This window comes from Lathyrus oleraceus, chromosome 3 (genome assembly GCF_024323335.1).
Source record: "Lathyrus oleraceus cultivar Zhongwan6 chromosome 3, CAAS_Psat_ZW6_1.0, whole genome shotgun sequence".
NCBI lineage: Eukaryota > Viridiplantae > Streptophyta > Magnoliopsida > Fabales > Fabaceae > Lathyrus > Lathyrus oleraceus.
The window spans coordinates 468,224,825-468,236,830 of NC_066581.1; the positions used below are offsets into that span (position 1 = coordinate 468,224,825).

Here is a 12,006-nt window from a genome sequence, read left to right on the forward strand (position 1 = left end):
ACCTTTGAGACTTATGCATTTCCTTCAAAATTCCTGAAACAACTTTGTTAACTTTTGGAATATTAATTCTTTTGTGACTCAGAGGAAGTAATTTGCCTTATAATTGAAAGAATGACAGAATTTGATACATGCATATAAAATAAACGAGATTGATATGAAATAAAAGAGAAATAAGAAATGGAATTAAGTAGAAGGGGCGCCACACTCTTTCTAATCCAAGAGAGAATGATAAGCCTATGGATGAGGATCACCACAAGAAAAGGATTTCTTGATAAGATCAATTTTGGTCCAATCCAGAACCTAAGAGCAAATACTCTCACTTACACAATGTGTAAACTTGCCAAAATTCATTGATCTAAAAAGAAGATACATGCCTCCTTTATATAGGAATGGCTTAAGATAAAAAAATAACTCCTAAGAAAACAAAAGGGTTTCAACCACTAATTATCATGATAGTGGATTGAGTTATTACAAAGAAAGTGCAAAATAAAGAAGAGATAGTGGGGTTTTTGAAAGGGCAAAATAATTGCAATTCTTTATTTACCACTTCTCTTGTAATTTTCGTCCATTATAGTGTGGTTATTGGTATTTCCTTTATTTTTATTTATTTATGCATTATTGGGCCTTTTATCACATGCTTGGATGATAAGAATAAACTTGGGCTCTTTTTCTTCAATCTGGCCCATGCATTCTATTGACTTGATCATGAAGTGAACTAAAGCATCATTGACTCTTCTTGCACGTGCCCTTGTCATAGGACCTCCTAAGCCTTGCATTGTATCATTTATGTCTTGGATTATGTCCTCATCACACATGGAGGCTTAAGCTTCGCTCACGGTAGAACGGAAGTAACACGTCCTTATTAAAAGGTTTTGAATAGAGTGCACTAAGGTTAAAGATGATTTGATTTGTTGGGGTCGATTTTATGCATGGAGGCAAGCATCCAACCCTTGGCTAAATACAATCAATGGTCCAATAACTCGGGAGTCGAGAGGAAAATGTTATCCTAACCACTCTTTTTCATCCAAAAAAAGAGATTTGAATTGTGAAAAGACTTTGGCAAGTCTAATCATTGGAACTTAGAGGGCGACAAGTACCTGACCCTTGACTAAGTACAATCAACAATCAGATTACTTGGGAATCGAGAGGACAATTGAGTCCTAACTATTATTTTTATTCCTCATAGCACCTAGATCTAACTTTTTGAATCATTAGATGTTTTAAGGGGGAAATTCAAGTGTCGGGTCCTCAGGCTAGGTACGACCGACAACCCAATTACTTGAATGTTGTGTACAAATACGTACACCCAATTTGGAATTCCAATTTGTTGTGAGAGTGGTTTTGAAAAAGGTACTTGATGTTAGATCAAGCATTTGAATCTATTATGAAAAAGTGTGTGAAAGAATGGAGGTGAGAGATAGAATTAGATTGGGAAAAGAATGGGGAAGATATGATAGAATGGATTATGGAGTGAATGGAGAATACTTGACGTTGAATCAAGTATTCACATTGCAATGGTGTGACTTTTATTCAGAAAACAACTTGAGATTGAATCAAGCACCTTTTGTTTCTTTCGAAATGCTTTGTTTATCATTTTGTATTTTATCTTGGTTAGTTAACATGCATAGCGAACTAACTAGAAAACAATAAATCTAAGCTATTACATGACTATGGGGTGGGGGAACATTTAACCAACAATTGGGGGATGGATCCACACAATACAACATAAGGGAATAAAAGGAGAATACGAGTTACAAAGTATTAAACTATATACCATGCCTAAGGCATACAAGTGACATGATACTTCAAACAATACAAAGCTATTGAATGAAAATGAAATGGTTAGGAGCATGGCCGGCTAGGAGTGAGCTTGCATATCAAAGTCAACACGTGGATACAAAAGGCAACAAATGGGTTAACATGAGATTAAATCAAATGAATGGGAATGATACCACAATATGTACGTATGTACAATGGTTAAAATCGATTCCAAAGGTAATGGATTAATCAATGAAAAACAATCAAAGATCTATCCTATGATCATGGAAAGTGCAACTAAGCATACAAAGTATTCACTACCTAAATTGAAATGGGATTTTCAATTTAATCAAAATGATAATAAACCAATGAAATCGATTAAATGGACAATTAAAGTGAACATTAACTCTAAAGGTTAAATCTACCTAAACATGCATTAGGATCAAAATCAATCGAATATGAAATTCACAATCCAAATTCAAGAATTGAATCTAACCTACATGATCATGAACAATCACCATACAATTCCTGTTGAAAGAAAATTTAATGTAAAATCTAGTCATGGTAAAATCAACCATTAACCATATTAGTCAAAGCAAAATCAACGAAAAGAATTAAACCTAATGACTAATTATTCTAGTCATGGCATGGTTAAACTAATGTTGAATTAATTCTGGAAAATTAAGAAAAACCTAAATCTAATCTAAAAATTTGATTAAACCTAATTTCTAACCAACTATCTAATTAAGCCTAATCATGGATTAACTAATTAATTAACAAAAAATGAACTGAATCTTAATGTCTAAAAAAACTATGAATTAACCTAATTCTAACAACATCCACAATACAATATCAAGATTAATCAAAACTGGAATTAAAAATGAATAAATTAAGTAAGGATTAATCATGATTAACGGGGGATTAATATGAACATGGAGCATGGGGGTGGGTTTAACAGATGGAGGTGTAGGAGATGAATGTTTGTTTGCTTGGGCCAAAGGCCTAAGTCTTGCCAAAAATATCCAAGGACGGGTTCAACATGAATGTCCAGAAGTCGCCCTTCACGTTAAACCACACACGCTCAGCCACACATCATCCACGGCCAAAGGCGACATGTGACAGAGGATCTAGTGCACAACCATGGAGAAACAAAGAAACAATAACGTCAACAACCTCTTACGACGAATTCAAGAACATACCTCGAATCGAATCTCAACCAATTGAAGAATGGACAACATACCGGGTTCGTGCGTTGTTGATGTTCGTCGTTGTGCGTTTCATCGATAAAGAAGACGATGAAGATGAAGAGTGGAGCTCTTCTCGATTTGTGAGTTTCCGTTTAACTTTTCCGCTTCTTCAATCTTCTTTTTCTTCTTCTTGTTTCTGGTAATTTTCTTTACGCGTGCGTAATGTTGCCGTTGTGATTAGCTCTTTCTCCTTCTTTTTTTTGCGCATTGTTCTTTCGTTTCTATTCTTGGAATCGTACCCTTGCGAGTTGGTGGAGGTTTTGAGTGTTTTCTGTCAGAGGGTGGTGGTGAGGATTGAGGGTGAGCGAGAGTTCGCCGGTTCTTTGGAAGGGTTCTGTTGAGGTTTTCGCAGGAAGTTCGAATGGAGAGTTTTTGTTGGTTTAAGGGTCGTTAATAGAACTCTGTTAGCAGGGTGATTGGGCCCGTGAGGAGGGTTCTATTTGAGAGTTGGGAATGGAAGGTATGAAGGTTGAGGTTCAACGATGGTTGGTTGAAGCGGTTGTGAAGTTATGGTTGTTAGAACGGTTGAGGGTTGAAGAGGGTGAAGAGGGTTGGTTCCTTATGAAGCTTTTCGTGTTGGTTTCTGAGAGAATTCCATGCTTGAACTCCCCTTTCTTTCGTTATGTTAAGAGTGTAATGATGATCAATATGGTGAATTAAATCAGTTGGGAGTTATTGGGATGTGTAGAAGTTTGTTAGAGAAGTTGGAAGTTGGTTGCGTGAAAACAGTTATGGTGGTTAGAGGTTTTTTGATGAGAATATTATGTTTTGATGAGAAATTGGTTAGAAGCCTCTAGGTTCTGATACCGTCTTTTGGTTTTATGGTTTTATGCAGGTTCTTCATGGCCCTGAAGTTTTTGCTGGTTGAGTGAAGTCCGAATGTTGGTTAGAGAAACGGCTCTGTTATGAATGGCCATGATGAAATTCTGTTACTTCACTTTTGAGCTTCTTCGACAATGTTCTTGCGAGGTTCTCGTTGGAATTCTTTTGAAGGTGAAATTGGTAGTAGTCTTATGTGTAGGATCAGGGGTAGCACCACATTTATCTCCATTAAACTGTGATACTCTAAGACCTATTAATCTTACTAAAACAGGAAGTTCAACTTTCAGCAACTTTGATGCATGCTTCAGAATATCCTCACTTGAGTTGATGTTGGCAGGGTATTGAAGCTAGAGTAGAATTTGGAAGGTCGAGTGAAGGAGAAAAATTCAGTTCTGCGCATGATTGTTTTGAAGTTATCCTATTTCTCTAACTTGGAGTATACATGTCTTATTGTGGTGAGTTAGAAATGTCTGAATGTTGTTTCATTTGATTTTGCAGGTTATTGTGATTTTGGAATTGATGATCACGGTGTCTTCATTGGCTTTCTTGGTGGAAATATGCTTTGGCCATGGATTTATTGATATGGTTTTTGTAGGATGAAATGTAATAAGACTTGGAAATTGTAATGTAATTGATGTAATGGTTTATGTATGGCTAAAGGGAATGATAAAAATGGTTTATTAGGAAATCGATTGTATGGTTAAGATTGAAATATTGTAATGGAAACTTTTGAGTGTAAGAAAAATATTTGTGTATGGAATGACATGGTTTATGGAATATTATTATGGATTATGTGATGGTTAATGGTTGAATCAAAAATGAATTATCAAATTGAATCTTGAATCAAGGTATTAAAAATGGAAAGTGGCTTGAACGATGAAAAAAGATAAATCAAGATTAAAATGGACTTAAAAATATGAAGATTGTTAAAAATGGACTGGGTTAGATGGTTGACTTTGGTCAACTGGTGGACCCAAAAGTTAACAACTGGCCAAAAGTCAACTTAGATAAAACTGTCTATTTTCTTATGGACAAGTTAAAATAGACCGTGATGACAATGTAATGCACTGATAAACTGGAACTATTGTGAACCGATTATCTAATGAACCAAACACAATCCAAGGTTTTTGACCAATTATGAACATGAATGCACCATGACTGAACATGGATGTGACTCAAAAGTCCGATTTTCTTAAACCAAATGAAACATGTCAATCCAAGATATGAAATCCAAACAAACACAACCAAGCAAATGAATACTCACCGAAGCAAACGATTGTAGCACCTTGAATGAATCTTAACCAATGAAACAGAACCACAATCTTAAACAAACAACCGAATCATTTATAATGAAGCCAACGAATCAGATGCAACCTCCCTGAATTAGGGTTTCCACTATGCTCCCTGATGAATACCTGCAAGATGAAAAGTTCCAACACAACCACATCTATCACATGAACCGTAGCCCGGAGACTTAACCTTCATTCCATGCCTTGTGTGATAAAACCCATGAACCTATGATTTCATGTTTTTCAAATGCTTTGGGGTATGACAACTGCCCCTATTTAATCTTCTCCCTGAATTAGGGTTTCCACTATGCTCCCTGATGAATACCTGCAAGATGAAAAGTTCCAACACAACCACATCTATCACATGAACCGTAGCCCGGAGACTTAACCTTCATTCCATGCCTTGTGTGATAAAACCCATGAACCTATGATTTCATGTTTTTCAAATGCTTTGGGGTATGACAACTGCCCCTATTTAATCTTCTCGAACCTGAATGTACGGATAACACCAGCTTCCAGGACATTCAAGGTAGGAGAGGATTAAATACTAAAATATCGAGAAAAAAAATCCCACCAAGAAAAAATGAAATGTGAAGATAGGTCATGTAAAAATTCTCCACTGAGGTATAGGGTGAACAAGATAGCTTTTGTGCAAGGCACCTACTGGGGGTTTAAATGTTATCCGGTCAATGGATATTTATGAAAGGTTAGATTGCATGACATATGCACGATGCTGATGAAATATTATTGAATCTTTTTTTTCACAACAAGCTCTTGGTATTTTTATGAACAAGTTTTTCTTTTTCTGTTTCTCAGAATTCTCTAGCAAGCACTGAGAAAAAATTTCTGCTGGGGAGAAAGGGTGGAAGATGTTGGAAGAAATAATTTTCCAGGTGGAACCTGGACTTTGATGTGACGGCTAGGGTATTGAGACTTTCTTAACCAAAGGGTTAAGCAGGAATATGAGGTCTACTCAAAAGAGTGATGAATATCAATACAGACGAGTATCGAAAGGGGTCAGCATGGCTGGAAGCAGGAAAATCAGTTTGAACGAATACGGGAAATGGGTCAAAGCGAAGGAAGGTTATTATCTTAATACGGTGAGCATTGGAAAAAGAGTTGACACGTAATAGGGGATCGACCCAGATGATTTTCTTTTGCAAGAAGGATAAACACAAACGACTGTTGGGAATCAACACAAACGAGTATTAAGAAGCAAATCAGAACAGACGAGTATTGGAAGAAGGGTTAACACAAACGAGCGTATTAATACAGACGAGTATCGCAAAAGGTTTTAACACAGACGAGTGTTGAAGACCAATACAGACGAGTATCGGGAAAAGGTAACACAAACGAATGTCGGAGACCAATACAGGCGAGTATCGAAAAAAGTTTAACACAAACGAGTGTCATAGACCAATACATACGAGTATCGGAAAAAGGTTTTAATACAAACGAGTGTTGGGGACCAATATAGACAAGTATTGGAAAAAGGTTTAACACAAACGAGTGTTGGAGACCAATACAGACGACTATCGGAAAAAGGTTTAACACAAACGAGTGTTGGAGACCAATATAGACGAGTATAAGAAAAAGGTTTAACACAAATGAGTGTTGGAGACCAATACATACGAGTATCAGAGAAAAGTTTAACACAAACAAGTGTTGGAGACCAATACAGACGAGTATTGGAAAAAGGTTTAACACAAATGAGTGTTGGGGACTAATACATACGAGTATCGGAAAAAGGTTTAACACAAATGAGTTTTGAAGACCAATACAGATGAGTATCAGAAACAGGTTTAACACAAACGAGTGTTGGGGACCAATACAAATGAGTATCGGGAAAAAGTAACACAAACGAGTGTTGAAGACCAATACAAACGATTATCAAAAAAAGGTTTAACACAAACGAGTGTTAGGGACCAATACAGACGAGTATCAGAAAAAGGTTTAACACAAATGAGTGTCGGAGACCAATATAGACGAGTATCAGGAAAAAGTAACACAAACGAGTGTATCAATACAAACGGGTATCGAAAAAAAATAAACACAAACGAGTGTATCAATACAGACGAGTATCGAAAAAGAGGGACTGACACGGACGAGTGGGATATCAATACATACGAGTATTGAAAAAAAGTGATACACATTGACGAGTGAGGGGATATTAATACTAACGGGTATTGAAAAAAGTGATAGACACGAGAGAGTGCTTAACTGGTTTCTCAAACTTAAGAGATAAGGATTACCAGGTAGGAAGTGGGTTTAAAAGGTTTTTGCCAATGGGAATTGGTCTTTGCAAGATGTTTTCCAAATAAGGTCTGGGCTTTGACAGGTTATGTCAATTGGGCACTTTGCTGTAAGCACGAAAACCTCAGGGGGTCCCATAGGCACGACGGCGGGGATGAAGTTTCGAAACATGGCTACCCTTCCCGGTACTCACCAAACCTACCTTGGGTATTTCGAAACAAATCAAAAGGCAAAGTCTTGACAGAGACAACCCTTCTCGTGCAAAAGGCAACAAGGGGGGAGACATGATTTCATGCACCAATCAATGAAATAAACTCACAGAAGGAGAGTTATCTCAATGAAATCATTTCCATGAAGGAGGCAACAGGCTTACGACATGTAAGAGAAAAATGAATGACTTGAAAAATCATGTCGGGTTGCCAACTAGGAGCTTTACAAGGGTCAAAAGGTCATTTATTTATATTTTTTTGTAACACCGACAGGGTGGATGATCGGAAAAATAGCAAGTGTACTATTTTCACCGATGTAGTAATAGGGAGTTTATTTCCCAGTATCGATCTCGAGGATTGCGTAGGAATTACTTATTTCAATTCGATTCTATTCAAACAAAAAGATAATGGTTGGTTTGTTTTGGAATTGCGAATAGTGACACGAAGATAGTAAAAATAACTGATTAAGATAAAAGATGCTAGGGTAAGTGGTTGAGTTAGCCCGTTATGAATTTATCCCGATTTCCTTAATGCCTATGATACATTCAATCACCTAACCTCAGAATGTTCTTACTTAAGTCCTTAAGTGAGAAACTATTAAACTACCAATTCTTACTCAAATGTCCATTCAATTAATCATTGGTTTTAATCATACAATATATCAAGGTTTACGGTAATTTATGAAAGTTACTAGTCCTAGATGATGCATTCATAAACCCAATTGTGTGAAAACCCTACCAATCACAGTCCTGTAATTGGAAGTCATAGATTAATTTGTATTTGTCCGATACAAAAGCATAATAACATCACACAATTAAATTGAAATACTTAACATAGAAATCAGGAAATTATCGGTTCAGATTCATACATACGATAACATCAGGACCACCCCCCTAGCATCAGGGGGTTTAGCCTCTCATAGTACTTAAAGAACTCATAAAGTAAAGATTAGACATTACAAAGAATTAGGAGAATTTGATCTTCAATGGTGGCTACCGTTGAATCTCGCCGTCTTCGAATCCGTTGTATTCGCTATCTTCTCCACTGTAATGCTTTTGTTCGTCTGTCAAAAGGTCCCTTTTTCTTTCTCTTCCAAGCCTTCTTATAGTTTCAGATGCCTCCTCTCCAAGCAAAAGGTCCATACTGCCCTTAATGAGAAGAATCGGTTCACAATGCAAAATTAGGTTTTCCAGGCTGCGTGCAATCAACACGGCCGTGTGTGTACACACGGGCGCCCGTGTTTTTTCTCCTGCATTAATTAATTTCAGCATTTGTTACAGTAGCAACAACACGGGCCGTGTCCCTACACACGGGTGCCCGTGTTAATGCACTGTTTTAATCAACACGGCCGTGTGTGTACACACGGGTGCCCGTGTTGATCCCTGTTTTCTGCTTCATCTTTTTCTCTGCTTGACCAACAACACGGCCGTGTGGTGGCACACGGGTGGCCGTGTTGACCTGCTGTTCTGTCATATTTTCGTCCTTCAGAGTGTCCCGAACTTCACCATTCTTGCTTTTGAACCTGGAACAATGACACTACCCAAACGAAGCATAAACGAGGTCTTTTTGACTTAAACTCGTAATCGAATGTAATGTAATACCAAACCAACAAAACTTGATACTTGACTCAAATGCAACTAAAAACAAACATAAATCTTACCAGAGTGATGAAAATACGTCGGATTAACGGCGGGAATTCAATGGAAATGGTGACCGATCACAACCCCAAACTTGTCTCATTGCTTGTCCTCAAGTGATGTATTGAGTCCAAACAAAGGTCACCTCCGAATTCGTTTTCCACAATGCAACCTAGTCTTTCACCATTTGTGTTCTTCCTTTCCAATCGAGTTTCAGGTCTCTCCAATTCAGGCAGTTTACCATATTTCCACATCAGAAACCTCTTCACCTGCAAGCTTTTCACTCACTCACAATATCTCTCGGGGTTAGGTGTGTACACTCACAGCACAGTATACAGTATCAGACTCTTAACTTTGAACACATTCTAATGTCATTACCACAGCAGATTTCACACACTTTTTGAGGTCTTTTTAGGTTGTAACGGGGCTTGGGTACGGTGGGATAAACAAAAAATGGGTAACAAAGGGTTTTGAACTCGGTAATCATATTGTGTACTTTTTCTTCTTTTCCTGTGCATCACATATATTTTTTTTTTTGGGTAAAAACTTTTTTGACTCTTTTTCTACTATCTGTTGGACTCTAAGGTCTCGGCAAGTGCATTTTTTCTTTTCTTATTTTCTTTTTTTTTCTCTTTCCGAGCCTTTCATATCTCTAAGGTCTCGGCAAGTGCATTTTTTCTTTTCTTATTTTTTTTCTTATAAAGGACATACATACTGTTTTTCTTTTTGTATGATCTCATCTTATGCACTTGCCTTCCCTTTCAAAATTTTCACCCCAAACTTATTTTCATTGCACATCTTGCAATTCACACAATCATACCGAGTTATGACACAAAAGGGAATGGATAATTAAAAGTTAACATGGATTTATGAGGAATAATGCTTGACGTTAGCATGGGGTTTACAATGAACAAATGGCTAAGGCTCAACGGGGTTTTACGAAGGGAAACATACATATAGGGATGGCTAGAAAGGCCCTGGCTAAACAAACAACTTGCCTCAGTGTGTGTCGTCATGCTGTGACGTGTCAACAGAACATACGCAAAATCAGAGTGATAAAGTTATACCTGGCTGAACTCTCATATTGATGTTTCGTGTTTGGCTTTTTGTGATCTCACCATGTTGGTTAGCTTGCAAGCTCTGAAGTCTCTTCGTGTTATGTGGTTCTTTCCTGACTTGGTCTTTCCATACCGCTCTCTTGGTCTAGTGTCACCAAATTGTGTCCGACTTTACCTTCTCATGGTTGCATCAACTTCCGGGGTGCCATATCAGAATAAGTATGAGGGGTGTCATTCATCCACTACCATTGATCCCGGATTCGTCCAACCATTTCTCATCACTCTGTACACACAAGTAAACAACGAAAACAAACAAAAACAATACGACAACAACAAAAACAAAAGCGATGGAAATAAAACATGAAAGGAAAAACCTCCCCACACCTGAACTAAACATTGACCTCAATGTTTAAATCCAGATACAAAGGGGACTCACAGCGACTACTGTTGGTTTACTGCACTTGTGTACTTTCCTTCCACTTGGAGGTGTTTGTAACTTTGCCCTTTTAATTCTCCTCCTCCCCTACACAAAATTTTAGCACACACCAAAAAATAAAAACGAAATAAATTAGAAATCAAACGCGTGGGTTGCCTCCCACGAAGCGCTTCGTTTAACGTCGCATGGCTCAACGGTTCATTTCCCTTATCATGGGGGGTATTTCAGGTTCAAAACCTTGTTGCACCTCTTGTCCACAACACGGAAATTGTCTCTTTTATCAGTGTGGACTCCTTTGTACCACGATTCCTTTTTAACTATCCTTCCAGTGTTAGGAATCTTTCCATTTCGGGTGGCTACTGGCAGTGGTGAGCCTTTGATAGTATTCAATGTCTTGATTAAGCCTACTTGATACTGAGATTTTGTATTTTCTTCCATCTCCTGATTTTCAATAGCATTCAATGTTATTTCCTTGTTGTGAACTTTCAAGGTTAGCGTGCACTCATCCATGTCGAGCTTGCATCGACTCGTCTTCATGAAAGGTCGACCCAGAATAATGGTTGCCTCATTGTCTTCAGGTATGTCTAGGATTACAAAATCAACTGGGAAAGTCAAGTCCGCTATTGTTACCAGCACATCTGCAGCTATACCATATGCATCTTTCCTTGAGTGATCCGCAAACTTCAGATTTGTCTTTATATCACTGATATTTTTAATACCCAGCCTGTGATAGACCGATAATGGCATCAGATTCACACTAGCTCCCGAATCTATTAGTACCTTTTTGAAGGTTCTTTCTTTGATTGTGCACGGTACTGTGACGGTTCCTGGATCCTTTTGTTTGTTAGGAATGTTCTGCTCCAGGGAGTTTGCATTATATTGTTCCTTACCAGATACCTGTTCTTCAGTGGTTGGTTTCTTTTCAGCCATTACCTCTTCCACGAATTTCTTGTACATGGGCATCCTTTCAAGTGCTTCAAACAAAGTCATATGACCCTCAATCCTTTTAAACATTTTTATGAATTTCTCGAAGTCTGACTCACTAGGTTCCTTCTTTGTCACTCTCTGAGGGTAGGGCAACTTAATCACCGGTTTAGTTCCTTTTGTAGTTTCTTCTTTAGTCGGCTCGCTCGGTGATATAATTTTTTTCTTCTTAGCAACCTCTTTCTCTGTCGTCGTGACAATGTTAACATTCTCCTGACCTCTTGGATTTTGAACTGTTTCACTAGGTAGGGAACCTGGTGTTCTAGAACTTGACAGTTGTTGTGCTATCTGCCCCAGCTGAACTTCGAGATTC

At 37.8% G+C, this 12,006-nt stretch overlaps 1 protein-coding gene across 6 annotated transcripts; it reads left to right on the plus strand.

Moving 5' to 3' along the window:
- Positions 1–2,617: 2,617 nt before the first annotated feature.
- Positions 2,618–4,606, plus strand: LOC127128206 (uncharacterized). Of its 6 annotated transcripts, XR_007805768.1 has the most exons (4): positions 2,740–3,085; positions 3,841–3,998; positions 4,165–4,193; positions 4,326–4,606. XR_007805768.1 is itself a non-coding variant. In XM_051057437.1 (2 exons), the coding sequence occupies exons 1-2, from the start codon at positions 2,798–2,800 to the stop codon at positions 4,425–4,427; spliced, it is 390 nt and encodes a 129-aa protein (XP_050913394.1). In that variant the 5' UTR covers positions 2,738–2,797; the 3' UTR covers positions 4,428–4,606. The 6 variants fall into 6 exon arrangements, 1 of the variants encoding a protein (XP_050913394.1); XR_007805766.1 differs by having other exon boundaries at positions 2,741–3,085; positions 3,841–4,193; XR_007805765.1 differs by having other exon boundaries at positions 2,741–3,085; positions 4,165–4,606.
- Positions 4,607–12,006: the final 7,400 nt, after the last annotated feature.

What these genes read in the sequence shown, in the direction of transcription:
- LOC127128206 (XM_051057437.1), top strand. Translation starts at nt 2,798, where the DNA reads ATGAATGTCCAGAAGTCGCCCTTCACGTTAAACCACACACGCTCAGCC. An exon ending in AGTGGAGCTCTTCTCGATTT is followed by an intron (nt 3,086 to 4,325) that starts GTGAGTTTCCGT and finishes TTGATTTTGCAG; the next exon opens with GTTATTGTGATTTTGGAATT.